This window comes from Acomys minous (assembly GCF_964271855.1).
Source record: "Acomys minous genome assembly, chromosome: 8".
Taxonomy (NCBI): Eukaryota; Metazoa; Chordata; class Mammalia; order Rodentia; family Muridae; genus Acomys; species Acomys minous.
In genome coordinates this window covers 105,676,978-105,701,570 of record NC_140489.1, presented here as the reverse complement: position 1 = coordinate 105,701,570, position 24,593 = coordinate 105,676,978, and the positions used below count along the sequence as shown (strand labels likewise).

Below are 24,593 nucleotides of genomic sequence, written 5' to 3'. Positions count from 1 at the left end.
ATTGTCTTGGTGGTATTTAGGATGAGCTTTATAAGTAAAAGGTATGTCCCAAAGTCACCCTCTATTATTTGAGAAATATAGTAATGAAACAGTTTCCTGACGTCACATATTCCTTTAAAGAATTACTAAATACATAACAGAAACCATATTGTTAACTGAAAAGAGAGTCTAAGTTAGATGGACTATTACTTAAGAAAGAGGTACTACAAAAAAGAAATGAGAGAGAAGAACAAGAACACAAGACACACTGCTTTCCGCAGACGCAAAGAACTCCACCCTCCCTCTGTGTGCTTCTATATGTTACAGGTACGGGCACGCAGCATCCACTGGCAAAGCAAAGTCAAGCCAAAAGTCCACATCATATTAGTTATAATCATAGAATTTCAAAAACAAGACAAATTGACCATGGACAGTTTTGGTTTTACCATTCCAATGTGATTTTGGACTGGTACCAAACACTTCTTCAAAATCACGGTACTTAACATGTAAAAAAGCTTCATTTTAGTAGACAATACCTAAAGCACATTAAGACTCTAAAAGAACAGTGATGCCATTTAGAGAAAGAAGCAGACACTTCTGACATAAGATTTCAAGGTATTTCATGTTAGGCACAGGTAATTTTATGGCATGTAGCATTTAGAAAAGGAATGTTGACTAATTGTCATAGGTCAGCATTGCATTACTATGGCTCACCAGATGTCGAGTCCTACATATTTAGCTCACAATCTGGGCCACATTTATTTTAAAGCACACAGTTTAAGATAAACTACCTACCTTTTCTTAGACGGTCCACCACAAAAGTAAAGCCAGTAGTTCTTGGATGTAAGACATATTCGTATTTTTGAAGTCCATTCTTCTCAGCAAAATCATTACTCAGAGCCTTGTTATTTTCTGAACAAAATAATAGACTGTTAGAAGCCATAAAGAAGATAGTGAGGTCAGGAAAAATATGAAGAATTACTTGTATAAATGTAGTACTTATGACCAGGTAGAGGCAGGCAGATTTCAGTTCAAGACTAGCTTCGTCTACATAGTGAATTACAGCCTAGCCAGGACTAAAACAGGACTACCTTGCCTGTGCCCAAAAGCCACTTACATATTCTGTTGTTACAGACAGTACACGAAGATTATGCAGACATTCTGAATATGCATACGAGTGCCTTGCTTGTGCGTATGGGTGTCAGTGTGTGCAGTGGCCAAGAGAGCCAGAAGAGGGCATCAGGTCCTCTGGAACTGGAGTTAGAGATGGTTGTGAGCAGCCATCTAGGGTCTAGGAACCAAACCCGGTCCTCTACAAGAGTATCAAATGCACTGTACGACTGAGCCATTGCTCCAGCCCCGCAATGCAATCACTTGAAATAATCCCTTACAAAGATCTCAATCTACTGGCACTGGTAGATAGACAGGTTAGATAGACAGACTATCTACATATAATGTTATGAATGGAGTCTTAATAAGTTTCCTTAAATTTATACCTCAAACTTTAAAATTATTTAGAAGACTTCAAAAAAGCCAACATATAGATAAATGGGATATAGAAACAAAATACTAATAAGCTAAGATTTTCATTAAAGTCATCTTTATGTGAGGTGAGGATGTTCTGTATGATAAAGCACTAGGCTACCATATGCAAGACCTTAGGGTCAATCCCAGCACCACCAATAATAATGAAATCCTGAAATAATAAAAGTTTAAATGTAATATAAAATGCTAATAAAACTAAACATTAATAAAAATACAAGGATCTAGACATCCAGAAGAAATAACCAGCAGTAAATGTATCAGATCAACATTTTCTTTAACCCAATAATTTAGCAGAGTGAAATATCTGCCTTGCTCCAGCACAGAGTGGCTAATATTACTAACCAAAACCACTGCACAACAAAATAGGCACATGATTAGCACATCATGTACAAAGATCTGAACATGGTTTGGCTGAATACAGTTACAGAGACAAGTATATGTTCCAATTGCTGGCAGTAACTTCTTTTTCCATTCCATGAGGTCACTTTACAAATTCCAAAAAGAACCAAACTCGTTATTCAGCAAATACAATTGGAAAATAGTGTTCAAAAATTTGGCCTTGACTAGGAGAGATCATGATCTACTTTCTGATGACAGCAGATGTTAAGGCTGTAATTCTCAGCTCTATTTGGAAATTTACAGACTAGTATAAAAAACTATCTATATAATATACACAACTCTTCTAGGAGTAAATTTAAGATCAGTGAGTTCTCCAGCAACCACAGATGCATCCCACAGCACAATACCCAGCAGATACTCTTACAAAAGGCGTGTGTCATTTCTAACGGAAGCACTGAGTCAAATACCCACAGCTCCCCCAGCAATTAAAGGAAAGGCCTTGGAAATGGAAGTCAGTAAGCTTGTGAGTGTCCTGAGCACAGGGCTTTCACACACTAGTGACAGTACTTCTGTGAGAGCCAGCTACAGACCTTAAAGGGGATTAGCAGTACCAGAGAAACTAGAGATGAACAGTAACTAACGTCTCATCACACTGTTTTTCCAGTTGTCAGCGATTCTGGGAATCTCAAGTATAACTGAATTCTGTTACAGATGTGAATAAAATATACACAATTCTAATATGTACAGTTACAACTTGGGATGTTAGAAATCAGCAGACAAACAAATTAGTGTGGTGATGCTCCCTCCCCTGACTTGCTCTACCAACTCCTAGGCCATCATTATTAGTAACTGCATTAGCATCCCATTTTCCAACCACAGCCTCTTGTCAGCTCACTCCCTGCAACTTTCCTGCTCCTTCCACCCACACCCACAGGACCGCTGGCCACTCTGATCTACTCAAGCCAAGCAGGCATATTCCAACCTCAGCCTGTAGAGCTGCTGTTCAATCACCAAGACGGTGTCTCACTGCAGATGCAGTCTTCTACCTTGTACACTGGTCCCTACTTAAGCAGAAACTTAACAGAGAAGCTTGCCCTGAGCACCTCACAGCCTAGTAGCACCCGCCTCCCTTCTTTCACTCTCGATCTTCCCAGCCTGCTTTATTTTTCTACACCAACTCTTATGACAGGTACACAGATTCTTATTGTCTTATTATCTCTTTCCTCTTCGTGGAAGGGAATTAATTTTGTATATAAGGTCTCAGACACTAGGATATGTATGAAGTCACTTTATGTGCAAGAGTGTCAAATTATACATAGTGTCATTGTTAAACCTGGAGATAGCATTCCTTTCCAGATCAGGAAAATGGAGCTAAAAATAACCACTGTGTTTGCTAACTCTGTGTCAACCTGACAAGGTTGTATGCGGCAGGCTTTAACTATCAACTTGTCACAACCTAGAAGCACCTGGAAGGAGTCTCAGAGGAATTTTCTGGATCGTGTCTAGGGACTGTCACCTGCTAGAGAGGAGTTCCTGAACAATATAAGAGAGAAAGAAGGAAGCCAGCTGAGAGCAAGCAAGCAAGGCGGGCAACCTTCCCCTCTCTCTGCTCTCACTGGGGATGTGACCAGCTGTCTCAAGTTCCTACTTTGACTTGCACACAATGAGGGGCTGTGACTGAAATTTTAAGCTGTTGTAAACCCTGTTTTGCCCTAACTTACCTTCCAGTTAGGGTATTTATCATAACAACAGAAATGGAAGTAGGACAGTACATTTAGTGTAGAGGTTTTGGAGAAGGAGCCTTTTAGGTAGGATTACTATTCCAATCAGTAGTACCCCACAATGTGATGGGTTTCATGCAAATCAACTGTCTTAGAGACAAGAGCACCCTTACCTGCCCTATAAGGCAGCCTACTTCTGCTGGAGCCCACCTTTAGTTTTCAACTGTGACTCTGCCCAGAACCCTACCACTGACACACCTAATCTGTCAGGTCTGCCATGGCAAGAACCACTCCCTTAGAGCAAACCCTGATCTCTCTCTTCAAATATCTTAATAAAGATATAGATAGATAGATATACAGAGAGAGATATAGATATATATTTATCAACAGTATAAAATCACACAATCTTCTCAAAGGACAACTAATGTGAAAGATTACAATGTTAAACAACATGAAATGGACAAGGAAATATATGGTCTATTTGCTAGTTTTAAGGTTATATAAGAGCTGGTCATAAATACATATACTCCTAAGAATGTGTGCATGTACGTGTGTATCTATGACCAAATGATGAACAAAGCAGATCAAAAATTCAAATTGTACTCATTCATGGGTTGTGGGATTACAGCAACCTGTGTATACTTCATGCTTTTAAATTTCTCAATATACACTGTTTCCCTTAACAAAAAGTTCTAGCCAATTACAGTATACGAAGACAAAATGTATATAAAGTCACAGTGAAATACACTAATCTAATATGCAAGAAAACTAGATTCAGAATTGAAAGTAGAATATTAAAATGTTGTGTTAGGGTTTAAAATTTCAAATTTAAAGTTAACTCTAATAATTAAAACTATGTTTAAATTAAATGATGCCTTTTCTAAATTAGAGAAATTTTTGTTAGCCTACAATGTGAAGTTAAGTCATGCTTCTTCATTCATTGCAAGTCTTGGAAGATAAGTTTATATTTCTCTTTCCCATACAACTTGTGCATTTGGCTTCCACTCTATCCCCAGTTAGGTCTGTGTTCCCCCATACAGCATACCCCACCCTTGTCACATTCTGCTGGGCCATTCTTGAAGTTATGGCTTATGACGCTGTCCCTTTGACCTCTTTCTCCAGAGCTGCTTAGGCCAAGCCGTAACTCCTCTCCCAGCCCTCCCAATACTCAACCAGGAAAGTTCTCCATTTATCCATCTATAAAAATCAACTGTGGTTTAAATAAAAGTGAAAAACTACTTTAGTGCATGACAAACTATATAGTATTTTATTAATCTTGTTTTTATCTGCTGAGGTAGAAAGGTTCTAAATATGTTCTTCTGTGTCTCATCTTCAACTCAAGCATGGCTGATTTTTCAAAGCCTTTTTTGGCCAGAAGTAGGGAGGTGATTTGAATATCGGTAGAAAGATCACAAGATTTGAAATTGGTTGCTTTTGGATTATTATATGGAAGAAGTTAAAGGATAAAGGGTTTACAGAACAAAGAATACTTTGGAAGAGAATATATAGATGGACTCTAACATGATTTTGAAATTCAGTTTGTGTAAAGATGAAGACTGATATTTGAAGCTCTAGGACTACGGACATGAAAAATAAAGGCCTCTTGTGGTTGCCTATAATAAATTCAGTATGGTGGAACAGGAGTCATGGGTCCCCGGGCAGTGGCTGTTTTATTGGCTGGCTTCTGGAACTGTTTTGAGATAGCTGTCCTCAGCAGCCCAGGCCCGTATCGGGTTTACATGCAGCTTAAGCCAGCACACCCAGCTTCTGGGTTAAGAGGAGGAGTGGGGAAGTAAATGCAATAAAAGTAAACTGTATGAATGTATGGAATTCTCAAAGAACTAATAAAAATTATATTTGAATCAACATCAAATATATTTTATATATTAAAATAATTTGCATAACACATACTTGACACTGAAAGTGTAAGTTTTATTGAAGCTTCACAGCTTCTGTTCTGAGAGCATATTCTAACTCCATAGAATTGACTTATATAGACTTTGAGTAAAGTTAATTTGAGTGTGTGATGTTTTTACTTATTTGCAAGGGTTTTTATAATAAGATTTATAAAATTGTATTTTAAATTTTCTCTTCTTTTTGGCATTCTCCTTACCCCATAGTACTGGAAACTGGACCCAGAGCCTTACAACAGTCTACCACTGAGCTTTATTCCTAGCCATCTTTTTATTCTTTATTTTGAGACACTGACTCACTACTTAGGCTGGTCTTAAACTTGTGATCTGCTTGCATCATTCTCCTGAGTAACTGGAACTTTAGGATTGTATCATCTGGTCAGGCTTGAGTACCATTAATTGAGTGACCTTGGGGCATATCTATTAATTTTGTTGATATTCACAAACTTCATATGAGATTTGGCTGGTGGTTTCTAAGTTTTTAAATTCTGTGACCTGAGCCCAGTCTGTCTCACCTGTGAGGTCAGTTCCTTCTGGAAAGATGAGAAGTTGTATTGGTTCATGGATGTCACAAAAATAATCAATCATGTCTTCAAAATGGCTCTTATCATCCTTCCACTTCCTGTGGACAAAGATAAAGGCGGCAGCTTGCATGGCCCAGCCTAGGAAAAATTGAACAAGCATTTGCATGAACTTCAGTAGCACTGCCCACAAACTACTAAACGTAATATCCAGGCCTTCGACTTTATTTTACTCTATTTATTATCATAGTAAGCATTCTATGAAATACCATAAATAATATATAAACCACAGTACTTTTTAAAGGAATCTGGTAATCCTGGGGTTTGCAAGTTTTTGTTTGCTTTTGTTGCTGTTGTTTTGAGAAAGTGTTTCTCTGTGTAGACTTGGTCGTCCTAGAACCAATTCTGTAGACCAGGCTGGCCTCTTAACTCAGAGATCTGCCTGCCAGAGTGCAGAGATTAAACAGTGTGCACCACCACCACCCAGCTAAACTCTTTAAAACTTCCTTTAAGCCATAGCTTGCCACTGTTATCTCAAGACACTACTGTTTACCAAGTAGTAAGGAAAAAAGGTTCTCAGATCACAGGAGAATTCTATATTTCCTTTTTTGTACTCTCACACTAAATGCAAATGCTATTTTGAATAGTAGTCACTTAAGATTTTACTTAAATGAAAAGGGAAATTCTAGAATGTCTGCTATGCACATTCCTTGTAGTGTTTCTGTGGGCCTACTGCCTTTCTCAGAGGGAGACCCACCTTACTGCTGGAAAGGCAGCCTTGATAAGCCCATCTGGGTTTCAGATGCCCGCCCATCTTTCGCTATTTATAGCCTCTGCAGCTTCTGCTGGAGATGCCTAACTCAGGAGAGCCTATGTACAGTCTCCGGAAAAGCTCACAAAGGATGAAAAACATGGGCACAACACAGTAACTCTCTAGGCCAATGTCCATTCTGTCTTCAAACTTCCCCTAGGACTATAGGAAAGCAAACACCATGAAGCTACTTCTGTCAATGACAGGGAGCATTAGGTAGCAAGAGACAGTATGGCCGACAGTATGAAACATGGACTCCCTACTCCTTGGCAGACACTGTGCTGACCTCAGCTAGACTGGCTTGGAAACAGCACATCCTATTCCATTCCTTTGCTTTTCTCACCTTTCTGTATTTAGTGAGCCTGTTGAAGCAGGCAACTCCATCAACACTGAGTTCAATTATTAATCTCCACCAACCCAAACAGCTCTTAATTCTATCATTGGGTAAGCAGAAAGAATGCAGCTTAAATTTAATTTTAATTTTTAAAAAGTAAAATAGTAAGGCCAAAAATGTATGCTTACCACCACCCTTGTCACAGGATTTGTAGGAATCACTAATTGATCCAAAGACTGTTTACTTTTCTGTCACATTCCTAAACCTCACAGAGATGTTTCTAATATTTAGACTTGACCCCAAGTTTGCTGACCTCTTTGCTTGTGCCCTTCTGTTAGACCTCTTCTTTTGAAAATTGTTTTTGTCTTCACATTCCTGAAATGTATTTTTGGTTCTTAACTTTGGAAGCTGGTTTGGCTAAAAATAGAATTTGAGGTTCCAAATCACTATTTCCTTAGAATTTCAGAACATTTCCCACAGCCTTCTATCCCTCAGTGTGGCCAGTGCGGCTAGCAGCCAGGAAGAAGCCAAACCCAACCTCAGCCATGCAATAGCCTGCCCATACTTCAAGCTTTAATGATTTTTCTCTTTTGTCCCAATAAGTGAGTTTATCTCAGCAATCATATTTTTTGTTTTTAATATTTGCCAATAGTTCTTTTCCATACCAGCTATTTCATGCTCAAATAGTGTAAGAATAAAAATAATATTTAGTGAATGCTAACAATGTGCTGGGTATTATTATAAGCATTTCATTAATTAATTGGGTAAAAATTACTATTTCTAGCACATTGATGAGACATTTTGAGATGCAAGTAAAACAGGATTCAGACACAGGTGGTCTGGTTCCAAAGCTATATTTGTGTTTGTTTGTTTGTTTTCTTGTATTTAGTTTAGTTTGGTTTTGAAACAAGGTCTCACTATGTAGCCCAAACCCAAGCTGGCTTCAGACTCACTTTGCAGCCTAGGCTGGCTCACTCTCCCGTCATGCTATTTGTTCTTACATTGTTGGCTTGAAATTATAGCATCAAATATTTCAAATCTGTGTGAAGGTTCTGCAGCGATGTCTCAGTGCTAACAGAGCATACTGCTCTCTCAGAAGACCCAACTTTGGTTCTCAGAACCCATGTTCAGCAGTTCATGGCCACTCATAACTCCAGCTCCAAAGAGATTGGACACCTTTGGGTTCCACAGCATTTACGTGCACACACACACACACACACACACACACACACACACACACACACACCACTTAAAAATATTAATAAACCTTTATAAATCACTGTGATGTATATTCTAAACAGCTTCCCTCCAATAATACACATTTGAATTTCTCTTAGTACATTATGCATAACATTAATGCTCTGAGAATTATTATTCATATTACATGTCCAATTTTAAATCATTCGGCTCTTTGAAGCTCTACAGCTTCAAGTCCATCTATCCCGAGTCCCCCTTAGACTAGGCCTTAGCTTTGCCAACGACTCTCATTGAGGCCTCCAGGTGCAGTCTCCTTTGACGACCACCCCTCAAGAGGAGAAAAGACACCTACAGCATGACTAGCCAACCTACACCTACTTGGCCATGATCACCCTGGAAATTCAGGCTATACCCTCTGCAAACTGAAGCTGTCCCAGATTATCTGTCAGGTCCAGGCAGTGTTCCCCTTCTTCAAGGATCATTACAAGGGCTGGAAGGACTGCATCCACCATAACAACCTTTCCTCTAGCCCGTGCTTCCGTAAGGTGCTCAAGGACTGTGCACAGCCCCAGGCCAAGGGCAACTTCTGGGCAAAGGGACTGTGCCTTCACAACACTGCCCTGTGCCAGGGATGGCAGAACCCGGCACACAGCTGGCCTCATCAGCCACCCAGTGCCCACCACCATCCAGGGAAGATTTCAGCATCAAGTCTCTACTAGGGGACCTTGGGAAAGAATCAACATGGCCCCAGAATCCTGAGCTTGCTGGACAGAGCAGTCCAGCTCAGACATGCACCTGGTCTAAGGAGGAAGAAGGGGTATGCTCTGTACTCTCTAACTCCTCTGAGAAGATTCTGTGGCCCCTCTGTCCCTTTCCTGAGCCCACAAGAATAGAGGAGGAAACGTCCCAAGGAGAAGTCATTAGGCCTTCTCCCCTTCCTCAGAGCAAGGCATCTGGCCTCTCCACTTACTTCAGGGTACCCCAGATCCTATGGGAAGTCCAAGACAGGGAGCTACCCCATCTACACTCCGAATATAGTAATGCCCTTAGCCACACACCTCCCACTCTTGTCTCCAGTGTCCATCTTCAACCATTCCAGCCTACTAGCATATAGGCACTGAATCCCAAGAGTCCCAGGACCTCATTGTTGATCTAGATTCCCACTTTCAAGAGGCACCACCCAACAAGAGCATCTGTAATGTGCGGGTCAGCCACCACTGGGACCTGGCTGCTCCTGCTCTAGGCTGGCTCTTTTCCTGGTATAACCTGACAGAGGATGCTTCTCTTCCACCCATGGATAGCATTTTGATGAAGAACCAGAGCTAGGGGCATGACAACAGCAACAACTTTAACACAAGACACAGCCTTCCTGAAAGTCCACAGCTTTAATTGGGTTACTCCAGAAAGGGTTTTGCCTCTGCCAATCATGCCTTTGACTCTCCCACAAACAGACAGGTCTGGAGCAGAGGGGCTCAGCCTAGAGTACTGCTTCTTTCCTTGACCTCACCTTCTCAGGCCATCATGCCACCCATCTAGCCATCCCTCTGTCACCACGCCTTCCTAGCTCCAGGCTAGGGGAGGAAGAGCCAAAAGTAGGTCCAATGTGAATGAAGTCTTGCCCTCCCTCAACTGCAGGGTAGGAGGTAGCGCCTTTTGGGGAAAGAGTAAAGAAACAAACACTGGAGCCTACATGGTTTGGGTATGGTGGAAGTAGGAAAGATTAACAGTAAGGAAATTTACATTTTTTTAGAAAGCTGTGCAGTTTCTTTCTTTCTTTTTCTTTTTTTCTTTCTTTTTTTTTTTTTTCTTTAAGTTTTTCAAGACAGGGTTTTCTCTGTGTAGCCTTGGCTGTCCTGGACTCTGTAAAGCAGGCTGGCCTTGACTCACAGAGATCTGCCTGCCGCTGCCTCCAGAGTGCTGGGATTACAAGAGTGCACCACCGCCGCCAGCTCGTAGTTTCCTCCAATACTTGTTTATACCATGCTCACATTTGTAATGAATGTTCTAGGGTTGGCAAGACAGCTCAGAAGGTAAAGGTCCTCGACGCCAAGCCTGCTGTCCTCAGTTCATTCCCCAGAACTCACTGACTGCTCAAGTTGTGCTCTGGCATCGCCATGTGCACACTCATAGATATAAGCAAGGGAAAATGGCTGCATTGTCCAGTCTCTCTCTCCTCTCCTCTCAAGAGGTTAAGATCACCTGGAGCCTTTAACATCTTCCTTTCCACGTACATGGTGCCTGTGTTTTCACATCTTTTTCACATAAATATTTGTTTCTTTTCATTAAAAATAAAATAACATATTTTCCCTTTCCATTTCACTGTCACCAATTCATATTTTATCCATGTTGAAAGCCAATGATCAGAGTTTTCTTAACCTTACTGAAATTCTCAAAACATACACGTTCATACATTTATTTAAATTTTCTTGGACTAATTAGTGGCAGTGAAACTTAAAATGAAAAGTCAGTCTACAGGTCTTTTCATGTTCCCATGTACTGTCTTTGCCTGGATTTCTCAGGAAAGGGCCATCATCAGTCAGGCTTACAGAAAATGTGTGAGGTCAAGCCAGCCAAGACAGCCGTCTTCTTTATAAATCCCCAGTTACAGCATCAGCATACATTTCTCAGAGCAGACGTGAGAACCTCTGGCATCCTCTATGTCCTACCATGGTCCAGACTTTTACATTCCTTTTTTATGAAGATGTAGAATTTTCTAGAAGAAATTATTCATTTGAATGTGTTTTTGTACTATTTTTCAAGACAGGGTTTCTTTGGTAGCCTTGGCTGTCCTGGAACTCGATCTGAAGACCAGGCTGGCCTTGAACTTAGAGATCCTCCTGTCTCTGCCTTCCCAGTGCTGGGATTAAAGGTGCAGGCCACCTCTGCCAGACTCATTTGAACGGATCTTTCACTTAAAAAAAAAAGCCTCCACATGTACACAGGTAGACATTAATACATTTTTGTAATAAAAAGTATACTTATGTACCATCATTTTTCTCTTTCACTCATTTTAGTACAGAAGGCCTAAAAGGTAAAGACTCATAAAAACACCTGCACTACTTAGCTATTACTCTCAGAACTGAACCTTGGTGATAGCTTAGACAATAGCATGGCTGTCTGTGTATCTGCAAAAGCAATGTGGTATTGTCTATATCTTCTGTTAACACTATGAACAAAACACCAAAGACCAACATATTAGTCAACTATTCTGTTCAATAATATTTTCAGTCCTGAACCAAGGATAAGGGTGAAACCAAGAAATGGTTCCAAAAGGTCTCGAATTAAATGAGAATGAATAATATGAATATATGCAGACTGTATGTTAAAATTCTAGCACAAAGATACTGAGAAGCAGCTACTGTTCCCAGAATGCCAACCTCAGTCAAGATGCTAAGTGTCATCTAGGTAAAGTCAGAGGAGTGCCACTGTCCTGGAACTCACAGCAAATGGAGCAAAGCTCTCCACTCTTCTGAGAACATCAATGTCCAAAGTTTCTGACTTTTCAAAACACCCCGATTTAGGCAGGCCCTGACCTCAGAGCCTCTCTCTCCTACAGTGACTCTGTTGCAGATGCGGCAAGATTAAGTTCACAGACAGTATACTCAAAACAAAATGCAAAGCATGAAACACAAGGAAGTAAGTGATCTTCTAAAGCAAACCTATTTTATAAAACAACTTCCAAATCCAAAACCCACAAAATTGTGAAGGAAAACAAACCCAAAAATGCACGCATGGCACACCCTACTATATTCTCCTGGCATGGAGATTATCCTAGAAAATATCCTCTCTCCTGGCTGACTCTATACACTCTTGTTTAACACTGAGGAAATAATATTTGTTGGCAAGGTAAGGTCTCTCATTTGTGGTATAATTCAGTGGCTACATTCTAACATAGGCCAACAGGTTTTTCATCCTTTAGATTATCCGCTGATCAATTTTCTAGATGTTTTATCATCTACCTACACCTTTATCGAATTCTCAAGCTAAGTATATCACTAGCTCTGTAGGACCCAGACTATGCTAACAACTACAATGTAGGAGGCAGAACCATGACAAATTTCTAAGCATATCCACAAAGGAACTCCTGAATAGCTGAATATGTTATGTTACAAACAAAGGGCAGCAGAGGTTGCTATGCTGTTAAGTTTAAGACTGGAAAAATTAGCCTACATTAATTTAGTAAGCCAAAAGTAATCATAATAGCCCCTAAAAGCAGAAAAGATGGGGAGGGGAAAGACTCAGTTTCAAAATGAAAGGGTATAGACTCAACTAGTCACTGTTGTCTTTGAAGATGAAAGAAGGGGCCACAAACCAGAAGAGTGTATCTACCATATGCTGGGAAAGGCAAAAAATCCAGCTCCTACAGAGAGCACATCAAAAAGGACCTACACCCAGGAAGGGTTCCAGACACCTCTTAACACAGCACTCTGTGAGTTTGAGGCCAACCTGGTCTACACAGTGAGACTTTGTAAGAGAAAGGTAAAAGAAACAAGATAAGTATATCAAAAAGGCAGAAGCATCAGCCTGAAAGAATTTCCTACATCCCAAACTAAAAAATGTCAGTAATAATGACAGTACTAGACAATAAGCCAAATAATAAAACAAGTATCATGAGCATGGATTGTTACTGGTGAATATAATATAGTTACTGGTGAAGATACAGAATGTAGTATGATGAATATAATACCATGGCAGTAGAGAAGCCTAGCTGACACCAGACTACATCACTCGAGTGATTAAAGTACGGATCACTGACAGAGCACTTGCCACCATGAACCTCTCTGATATGAGAACGGCACCATCTAATGTAGAAACAACATAGACACTAAACATCAACAGCATCCTACCCAGAAGCACCATATAAACAAGGGCATACTGCCACAAAGTGGAGCAAGGTAACTAAAAGCAAGGCGGTCCCTCAAGGGATCCTAGGAGGAAAAAAAGGCATTAACAGAAAGATTGGTAAAGCCAATCCAATCATTTGAATGAACTACTGTTATGAAAGAAACTAACATCATGAGAAACTGTGTAAATAGGGACATCCTTTATTATCTTTCCATTTCCAATAAATCAAGAAGTATTCCATGGAGCTGAAAAGATGGTTCAGAGGTTAAGAGGTTGCTCTTCCAAAGGTCCTGAGTTCAATTCCCAGAAACCACAGGGTGGCTCACAATCATCTATAATGGGATCTAGTAGCCTCTTTTGGAGCAGGAAGAATACTGTATACATAATAAATAAATGAGTCTTTTAAAAATTTAAAAGAAAAATTATTCCATATAAAGTTATTTCAGAGCATTTATTATTTGTTGATAGGAATTTTTGCTTAATTAAAGATATAAGTTGTGACCATTTTCCATCTACTATCAAAGCCTGAATATTTTACTTAAAATTCACATAAGCTATATTAATTGAATTTACTAGTTGGAGAGTATCAAGAACAACATTCTTATGATATTCTTTAGATACTGCTTTCACTGAGGAAACATTTCTAATTCCTAGTTACCTCAGGTGCCCCTGGCTGGCATCCCTGACGCAACTGCAGATACTCATAAATATCTGATGTTTGTTTGTTTTACAAGACAGGGTTTCTCTGTGTGGCCCTGGCTGTCCTTGAACTCAAGAGATCCACTTGACTGTTTCCTGAGTGCTGGGATTAAAGGTTTATACCACCACTGCCTGGCCAAAATATCTGATATTAAACATAAAGGAAATATTTTCTGTAAGATTTATTACAAGAAATAAAAAAGATAGCAGCTGCCAAATTTTTAAAAATGACAGAAGCTTAAAATAAATATAATTTCTAATTTATCCTAGCACTAAAAATGCAGTAACACTTTACATATACTTAGTCACAAGAGAAAAGACCATTGAAAATATTAGTCAATATCTGGGCACAGTGGTGCACACCTGTAATTCCAGCACTCTGGGAGGCAAAGGCAGGCACATCTCTGTGAATTAGAGGCCAGCCTGGTCTACAAGGTGAGTCCAGGACAGCCAGGGCTACACAGAGAGACCCTATCTTGGGGGAAAAAACTGGTCAAGTTATCTATTGAAAATTAAGGTTAGGAGCTGGAGAGATGCCTCAGTGGTTAAGAGTACTGCTTGCTCTTCCAAAGGACCCGGGTTCATTTCCCAGCACCCACATGGCAGTTCACAACTGTCTGTAACTCCAAAATCTGACACCCTCACACCAACGCACATAAATTAAAATTAAATGAAATTTTAAAAAGGAAAAAAAAGAAAACTAAGGTTAGCAAACAACTATCAGGTACAGAGTCTGTCTCTTGCGCCCTTTTACTATTATGGCAAAGCGGGCTCTAAACTGGTCACTGCATTGTGTTTATGCCTCACCAATAAATACAAAGCAGACTAAAGGCCTTACAATTCACCCAATTCGCTTATTACTCACTCCTAAAATGAGCACTACAAAAGCACACCTTAAAGATAATGTTAGAACATAATTACAGGGAAAGGAATTCTTTGATTTTTAGAGACCTAAGGATACAAACTATGCGTCTTGCTTTCCCATGCCTCACCTGCAGCCCTGTACATCTCGCTGAGAAGCCAGCTGCAGTGCACATCAACAGGATATCTAACTAAAGGGACAGTTTGTAGTAAGTTCAGTTCCGTGACTGATTGGTAACCTGTAAGCCACTTCTCTGGACCAGGGAAACCTGCCACCTTCCACATAGCTCAGGGTTCATCCTCTGCTCAGAAGTCAGCCAACACATTAAAAACAAGTTATAGGTCATTTACTGAGACCAGTGACAGTGTCCTTAGCTGCATGTAATTCCAGAATGTGTAAACCTGACATACTTTTAGCTTGTCATATAATTTAACTGAACTAAACCTTTCTTCCCCAAGGTACCTCCTTACACACATACACCCAAAACATAGCACAAGCAAATTCATTTCTGCCAAGCAACTCTGGCAAGCAAACTACAGAATAAACTGTTACATTCAACTACCAACAGAATTGCCGATGTGAAATCATCTATTGTGTGAGTCCTCTAGGCAACAAAACTGCTCACCATACTTCATTTGACAGTTTTTATGATGCTCTTAGCTCATGACAAGCAGTGAGCCCAACGATGAGCACGTCACAGCTTGGAGAGACTGTGGGAAGCACATTACCTACAATGGTTACGGCTATCAGTAACAACAGAGCCATCTGCAAGTCTAGACCTACAGTAAGTCTGGCCCCAAGGCGGGCTCCAAGCCCAGGATGGCATCTCCTAGCTGCCATGCCCTCCTGTGGGTGTGGATCGTGCCATTCTTCACGTTGTGTGGTTCTCCTTTCCGTCCCCTGACACACATGTCCTATGCACTGTTTTAACAGGCCTGGCTGGTCTGCACTCTCAGCGCAAGCTCCAAAGGATCAGAGGTTGAGGTGTGAGGATGTGTGGAGCCCTGTGCTCCTGTCTGTACTGGTCTGCAGTAGTGTCTCTGAGAGGGCAGGGAATGGGAAGGAACACTTCAGGACAGGAAATGTTTCTGAATCTGTCAGGGAGTCGAGGACTTCAGGTGGTGACTATTCCACCATGTCTTCCGGGAAGCAGATCTATAGTAGATGCTGATGCTGTCAAGTCCCTCCAAGCTCTTCTAGTATTTTGCAAGGCTTTTTTGGTTTTGTTTTTTAGCTATCTTTTAAGTATTGCCTTTGAAATGTTAAAGTCACAGTGTTTTGTTTTCTGAAGGACCCCAAGCACAAGCTGAGTGTGTCTTGTCAGCAGAAGTGTTTTATTTTGTGGACTTTCTTGTAAAGTATTTCACCTGTATACTGCGGCCCAAGTCTAAGTACAGCATTCACTTGACCTTTATATCAGTCTTATACTCAGGGCCTGTAGTGATTCTACACAGCAGTTGCATTAATTTTGTGCATTTTGATAGCACTAACCATGTGGGCTCACAGTAGAATAAACAGCATCACGTTAGTATTTTGAAACTTTGAGACTTTAGAACTTGAAAACTCTGATCTTCTGATGGGGTGCTCAGCCCAATGTGGGTGTCAGAGCACCTGTAACAAGCTCTTACTCCAACACAGTCCCCAAACCACCGTGTCCGCATTGTGGTTCTCCTCCTTTTCCTTGTAAAGCACTATGGAGACTTCTTGTTACGCTGTTTCCTGGTATCATTTTCTTTTTCCTCTATGTTCTTTAATTCAGTGGGTTCTCATCACATCTCACCTTATTTTCATGTCAACTAGCATCCTCTGTATTTCTCATTCAAAATGTTCTATTCAAATGCTTATATCATAATATTTAATTCATTTTATAGTGTTGGGGGGTTCTGTTTCTGTTCTCTACATATCTACAATAAATAATAAAACTGAGACTAATTATAATTTTTTAAAAAGCTAAAAACAATCTCCTAACTAAACAGTTAAGGCATCCTATGTGCAAATGATGATTGTATACTAAAAGCCCCTAAAGATGTCACTGATAAATCATGCTCAGAATAGTGGCAAGAAATGGTATCAACATATAAAAAACATCTTATGTACCAATGGTAAATACACTAAAAAATAATCCCATTCACAATAAACTCTAAAAAAAAGAAAAAAGAAAAAAGTAAGAAAGAAAAGAAAAAGAAAAAGAAAGAAAAGAAAAAGAAATCTTGGACTAAAGCTAAATAACGAAGTGAAAATCTATAAATGAAAAGTATGAAACACAGAAGAAGAACTGAGGAAAATATTAGCAGATTGAAAAGCCACCCCACACTCACAGATCAAAAGAATCATGAAAAGCAGTTGTTCACCAAAAGCAATCTATAGAGTAAATAAAATCTCCATCAAGACTCCAGCACCATGTCTGGCAGAAACAAGGGGAGTGGGTCTTAAATTTATATGGAAGCACGACACACCCCAGATACTCAAAGCAACCCTGAGCAGAAAGAATGATACAGGAGGAGCGCCTGATGTGAAGTGACACGACCCAGCCACAGGAGCAACGGCGGCATGGCCCTGGCACAAGGACAGACACTACATCAGAGGGACAGAGGACCCACATATATGCCTGCACAGCTACAGCCACTTAATTTTTTGACAAATATGCCAAAACACACCCTGGACAAAGGCAGCCCCCTCATCAACTGCTGCCGGGCAAACTGCAGCTACAAGCAGAAGGAAACTAGAGCTTTGTCTTCCGCCGGCACAAACATCAACTCCAAACAGAAAGACCTCAACATAAAAACAAAAACTCTGAAACTGTTATAGGAAAAGCAGAGAAAACACTTCTCAGTAGGGCTCCAGCCCCCACAAAATAAGAGCAGTAATCTAAACTAATGGGAAGGTAAGCAAGAAATTACAAAGTTCTGTACTGGAAATGACATAGGTAACTAAGTGGGGACACTGCCTGCAGAATGGAAGAAAGGCCTCACCGGCACTTCACCTCACAGGGAGAGTACATAAAACGCACAGAGGTCTTAGAGAACCAAAGCAAGGAAGCAAATAATCCAATTTTTAAAAATGGACTATGAAGTTGAACACACCATTCTTAAAAACAACAATACAAATGGCTAGCAAATGTTTGAAAATATGTTCAACATCCTTACCCGAATAAATGGAAATTCAAACTACTTTGAGATTCCACCTCACTCCAGCTAGAATGGTTATTATCAAGAAGACAAACGACAACAGATGTTGGCGAGGATGCAGAGAAAAGGAGACCCTCACTCGCCATTTGTGAGGATGTAATCTGGTATAGTCACTATATAAATCAGTGTGCAGAAAAAGACCCTAACAACACAGCTTCCAAGGCCCAGTCAGTTATTTATACGATCCTAGGCATCTATCCACAGGATTCCATATCCCACCACAGAGAGCCTTGTGCAGCCACGGTCATTGCTGCTTTATTCACAACAAGGTGAGAATCAGCCCAGATGTCCACCAACTGATGATTGGGCAAAAAAGTATAGTCATGTATACAACAGAATTTTATTCAGTCAATAAAAAAAGAAAATTAAAAAACAGCATGAAAATAAATGGAGCTGTAAAATAGCTTATTAAATGAAGTAACTCAGGGTCAAAGACATAAACACCACACAGGCAAAACAAAAACAAAACAAAACAAAAAAAACACCACATGGTCTCACATGAGAACTTAGCTTTTATTTTATATGTGCATTTATGAAGAAGTAAATATGTGAGGAATCCAGGAAACTAAAGATTCTTTAAATAGAATAGTTGTGTAGCAGAACGCATGAGATATAAAAGCAGGAAAAGAAAGATCAGGAGATAGATTTAAGTGGGTGGGAGGCAAGGGAGGGGGCAAAGAAGAGGTAGGAGGAAGGGGCAACCAATAGAGTAAAAAAGAGAGAGAAGGAATTCTGATACTCAATAAGCTAATCAGAACATTTTTAAAGTGTGGAAATGAAAGTTGAGTGAGTAAAGCAGCCCCCAGAAGCCAGTGGTTATTAAACAAAAACCCCAGTGCAAGGAACAGACTATCTCCCTATGAGTGTTTAGGTCAGTCAGTGAGGCCACTCAAGCCCCCAAACAATATAGGTAAATGCTACTAAGTTGTTTCTTCCCCAGAAACAGAGGCAAGAAAGATTCTATTGCTGAAGATGCCACATACGCTGATCACAGGACACAGAGAAATCAAGCTAGTAGTGGCCTGGAAGCAACCTCCCTGCTGGCCAGCCTTCAAAATGTTGCAAGGTGCCACATAGGCTGCTAGAGGAGATTCATTATCAACAGTCTTATGTAGCTTGTGTGTATGTGTGTGTCTGTGTGCGCGTGCAAGATGTATCATAGTGCAATTTGATGCCTAATCCCTAAGAAGAAATGCAGTGGTACTGTCAATTAGTCCAAAGCCCACGGCTAGGACATCATAAGCCAAAGTGAGAAAGCTACTGCTGTTGTTTTACTAATGGGATATGATGTGCCTTCAAAGTGTTTTCTAAGTAACTGTATTTATGCAGGTATAAGCTCTAGTCAGAGAAGCTTCTTGTTCCAAGGAGCCATGCTGACTGTAGGAACTTGTGCCTGGTAATGATTCTTGAATATCCACTCCTAAATGGGACATCTATAGTGTCCCTTCAAGGCTCAGGGAATACCATGGAAGGCGCAGAAAAAACATAGAGTGTCAAGAGGGGACTAGGCTCTGTGACCCACTGCCTTGTGCAATGACTACTGCACTTAGAGCAGCTGCAATGACCTGCCGTAGACTGGGCCCAGTTACACTCTGGGTTGGAAAGGGAGAGTCTCATGGGACTCCAGACCTGGTGGAGTTTTATACACTAACAGTTGCTTGGAGGAGCAGCCATTTTTTTTTTTTTTTTTTTAGCAGTATAGCTATTGGTAAAGTATCTACACTCTTGTGAGCCAACTCTCATCTATGCTCCTGTAAAAGATTTTTATATCTGGTCACACACACAAAAAGAAAAGACAGGAAGGTAGAGGTGACAAGTCAGAAAATTGAAAAGGATTATTAATGAGAGTAAGGATGAGAAAAATGAAAAAACAGGGCGAACACAACCAAAATACATGTATGTATTTTGTATGTGTGTATATGTACATGTATGAATATGTTATGGTATGCTAATAAATTTATTGTAAAAAGAGAAAGAGGCAGAATCCATGTGGTCTTGCTTTCAAGAAAGAAGTCTACTGTAAAAAGACTCAGCCCAGTGTGCTGCAGCACTGTGATCTGGTGCAGCTCTGTGATCTGGTGCAGCTCTGTGATCTGGTGCAGCTCTGTGATCGGGTGTAGCTCTGTGATCTGGTACAGATCTGTGATTGGGTGCAGCTCTGCGATCGGGTGCAGCACTGTGATCGGGTGCAGCTCTGTGATCTGGTGCAGCACTGTGATCGGGTGCAGCTCTGTGATCGGGTGCAGCACTGTGATCTGGTGCAGCTCTGTGATCTGGTGCAGCTCTGTGATCTGGTACAGATCTGTGATTGGGTGCAGCACTGTGATCTGGTGCAGCTCTGTGATCGGGTGCAGCACTGTGATCTGGTGCAGCACTGTGATCGGGTGCAGCACTGTGATCTGGTGCAGCTCTGTGATCTGGTACAGATCTGTGATTGGGTGCAGCTCTGCGATCGGGTGCAGCTCTGTGATCGGGTGTAGCGCTGTGATCTGGTGCAGCTCTGTGATCTGGTATAGCTCTGTAATTGGGTGCAGCTCTGTGATCTGGTGCAGATCTGTGATTGGGTGCAGCTCTGTGATCGGGTGCAGCTCTGTGATCGGGTACAACTCTGTGATCTGGTATAGCTCTGTGATTGGGTGCAGCAATGTAATCAGGTGCAGCACTGTAATCTGGTGCAGCAATGTGATCAGGTGCAGCACTGTGATCTGGCGCAGCAATGTGATCAGGTGCAGCACTGTGATCTGGTGCAGTGCTGTGATTGGGTGCAGCACTGTACTCTTAGCACTTAGGAGACTGAGAGGCAAGGGACTCACTCATGTTTGAGGCCAGCCTGAGGCTATCTCAAAAAACAAACAAATAAACAAACAAACAAAAAATCCAAAAATCAAACAGACTAATAATTAAGTAACAGCTCACAGGTATAAAGAGTGTGAGGAGCACAGAGGAAGGTGAGGTGAGATCAAGCCTACAGCTGAAGGAGAACCTCATGGGCCTAGTCTTGAGGCAGGCAAGCTAAGGAGAAAGTGGCTAATTTTGGACTCCTGAACACCTGAGAATGAGTTTGTGTCATTTTAATTTGTTAATGAAGTTCTTAAAGAAAGTTACCAATCAGTTGGGAGGAGCAGTGGCACAGACCTGTAATCCGAGCACTCGGGAGGCAGAGGCAGACGAATCTCTGTGAGTTCGAGGCCAGCCTGGTCTACAAAGTGAGTCCTGGACAACCAAGGCTACACAGAGAAAGCCAAAAATACACTCAAAATAAAACAAAACAAAACCAACATCAACAAAAAGAAAGTTACCAATCTATTAAATTCATATCCTTCAATGTGGTATCCTAAGAAATGATCTACTTCCTTGATATTAGCTTATTTTCTCTTCTAGAGTAAGATATTTTTAAAACAGAGATTAAGATAAAATCACCATAACAAAGCCATTAAAGATAAAAAGAAACTGGAAATATTTTTAGCTTCATGAGAAAAGCTGAGAATAACATACTGTTCAACTTATCTCATTCTGTCTTAGAGCAGGCACATTACACACAAAATGAGTTAAGCACTTAAAATAACATATGAATAACATACCGAATCCAGGAATACCTTTGACACTGTATTTGAGGCAAATTTTCTCCAATCTGAGGTAGCTGTACCTCATCAGATAGCTCCACAGGAACAGCCAGTCTACTCTTGTCCGATGGTTCATAATAATGATACTCCTCTCTCCAGGTACAAAGCCATCACCTGTTATAACCACTTTTACACCAAACATGGTCTCCAACAGTGCCTGCAAAAAAATTAAAAATGCAGATACAGAGCAACTTAGTTAGGGTTTTCAGGTTAAGAAGTCAGATATGAAATTATTCAAAACCAGGCTTATGAATGTATTAGATATTTACTATATTAAAAGAAGTGAAGAGCTGGCAGTGGTGGCGCACGCCTTTAATCCCAGCACTGGGGAGGCAGAGGCAGGTGGATTGATGTGAGTTCAGGGCCAGCTTGGTCTACAAAGTGAGTCCAGCACAGTAAAGGCTATGTAGAACCTGTCTCGAAAAAACAAACAAACAAACAAACAAAAAAAGTGAAGAAAAAAATTAAGAGTTATGGATTTTTTCCTTCTTGCTAACCTTGTCATAACTATGCTATATTGCTTTTATAATACAAAAAAATGACACTTAAAAACTAAATAACTAAATGAAAAGATTGTCTTTAGGAAAACAAAACTGAGTCCAAACTAAAGAATGATTTATTTGGTTTTTAAAAGTTACTACAATTTTCCATAGGTAAATGTTATCCCTATGATTCGTAACATATAAAACAGTTTCCAATATTGTTTCTGTAATAAATGGGAGGGGGTCTGCCCTAGTGTAAAACTATATAAAGTAATATCTACACTTCAAATATCTTCCACTAGTTGTAATTTCTGGAAGTTTGTTGATGGAAAAATATGAACTACCTTTCAAATCTTAAATTGTATATTATTAAGTTAAAAGAAGTACAAAGTAAGATTCTACTGGGCATTTTTAAGATTATAAAGATTAAGACTATTGTATAATTTTTCTAGGAAGAATAATCAAAAACATAACTGAATGAAGGATTGAAGAAACTAAATTTCTTTTTTTTTTTCTATAAGAAGATTTTGTTGCTCAAAAAGAATGCATAAAGACTAAACTGTCCCCTGGGCACGGTGGTGCACGCCTGTAATCCCAGCACTCTGGGAGGCAGAGGCAGGCAGATCTCTGTGAGTTCCAGGGCAGCCTGGTCTACAAAGTGAGTCCAGGACAGCCAGGCCTGCTCAGAGAAACCCTGCCTCAGAAAAAAAGAAAGGAAAGAAGGAAGGGAGGGAGGGAGGGAGGAGGGAAGGGAAGGAAAGAAAAGGAGAAAAAAGAAAAGAAAGACTAAATTGCCTACTAAAATCTTTTGGTGTACCACCTATAGCAAATGAATGCTCAAATGTTTGCTGAGTTTGTTAAATTAACATTTCTAATGCCCGTGAATATAATCTAAATATTCAGAAGCAAAGTTGTTAAAAAGTGAGTTAGCATGCCCTACCCTTTTCCTTTTTCCTTCTTTATATTGCCTAGAATCTGGGCTTGAGCTTCTTCTATCACAGTCTACCAAGTAATCTAGATACAGTGCACATCACTATTCCCAACTTCAGTTTAAATTAAAACTATTCATATATAAATCCTATGTTGTTTTATAACTAATGAAGAAAGGGTTGATGATCAAAGAAGGTTAAAAGCTAAGAAAATCAAGCCTCTCAAATATTTTTAAATAATTCAACACTAACAGTAAATGAGGAATGAGTATCTATGGTAGCATGAAACACAGAGTTGAAAAACAAGCAAAAACAAATCATAATTTAAATACCCACATATAGCCGGGCACACACCTTTAATCCCAGCACTCCGGAGGCAGAGGCAGGTGGATTTCTGTGAGTTTGAGGCCAGCCTGGTCTACAAAGGGAGTCCAAGGCTACATAGAGAAACCTTGTATCCAAAAATAAATAAATAAATAAATAAATATCCACATATAAGGCCTTCTATACCAGTAGGACACTTTAGAGGAAAATAAACACAGTAAATAAAAAACTATTTTAAACGTTGTATTTGTGGCCACTTCTACTCAAAAAGAGGCCACTTGAGCTGGATGCTAGGTAAAACTTCCACTAGAGCTACCAAAGCTATCTCTTGACATTCTTGACAGTATGGTTACTCCAAGGGTTGCTGAGCCTGCTGATTTCTAGTCTGAGAAAATGAGAGTCCGAGGTTCAAGGATAAAACCCTACCTTAAAGGAGTAAGTGAACAGTGACAGAGGAAAATACAGGGCACGCTCTTCTGTGCATACACCCCTGCCACATTCAGTGACATACATACTAGTCATTAAACTGGGTTTGTGTTTATTAACTTTGATACTTTTTTCTGCTTAAAAATTAAAAGCTTTATGGGCTGGTCATGGTAGCACAGGCCTTTAATCGCAGTACTTGTGAGGCAGAGGTAAGTGGATCTGTTCTTGTGATATTACAGAGTAACAGTTAACATCCCATTAAAAGAAAAAAAGAAGTTTTTCATTCAAATGAAAAGCAGTAACGACAAGGTGTGTAACTGTACAATTAGGCAATGGGCTGTTACCTGTGGAGACAGGTAGCCGCCCTCATCTGTCCTGCTCATTACAGCCACGAGCCTGGCTTTGCTCTGCCTATGTCCTGGGTACTTTGATGAAGCTGAGTTTAAAGATAATGAGCTAACTTGTTTGACAGAGGACAAGAGAGCATTTACTCTGAGGCATGGCGTCTTTTATTACATTTACCCAGGCTTACAGTTAAAAAGAGAAGAAAAGTCAAGCAGTAGTGTCTCACACCTCTAATTCCACCACTGGAATTGTTCACGTTATTAGCTTTGCAGACATGAAAGATACAAGACTGAAGAGGTCCTGGAGTCCACTTCAGAGAACAGCTGAGGGCAGACTGTGATGCTTTGGTGCTGTGAAGGTGAGCCTACGTTTCTATGGAGATGCAGGATGTTGAAGATATCAGAACCTTTTGTCAGAGTATTCCATCATAGAGTAAGAAAAGCAAAGAATACGGCAATTGTGCAAGCTACTGAACCCCTAAAAGTCTCTATTTCCTTCTCTGTGAACCAC

General features: G+C 40.3%; 1 protein-coding gene and 1 pseudogene across 5 annotated transcripts in view; one reads left to right on the top strand and one right to left on the bottom strand.

Moving 5' to 3' along the window:
- Window positions 1-24,593, bottom strand: part of LCLAT1 (lysocardiolipin acyltransferase 1) — a 136,193-nt gene that overhangs the window by 58,782 nt on the left and 52,818 nt on the right. For 3 of the 4 annotated variants that reach the window (XM_084791726.1, XM_084791723.1, XM_084791724.1), the window contains 3 exons: window positions 21,536-21,734; window positions 6,013-6,159; window positions 775-891 (listed from right to left, as the gene is read on the bottom strand). In XM_084791726.1, coding sequence (XP_084647852.1) covers window positions 775-891; window positions 6,013-6,159; window positions 21,536-21,719 — 448 coding nt within the window. In that variant the 5' untranslated portion in view covers window positions 21,720-21,734. The remainder of the gene's footprint in view (window positions 1-774; window positions 892-6,012; window positions 6,160-21,535; window positions 21,735-24,593) is intronic. The other variant, XM_084791725.1, reaches the window with a different exon arrangement.
- Window positions 7,061-10,753, top strand: LOC311603420 (forkhead box protein H1-like; annotated as a pseudogene). Its single transcript has 2 exons — window positions 7,061-7,070; window positions 8,656-10,753. The product of its transcript is annotated as a forkhead box protein H1-like (transcript).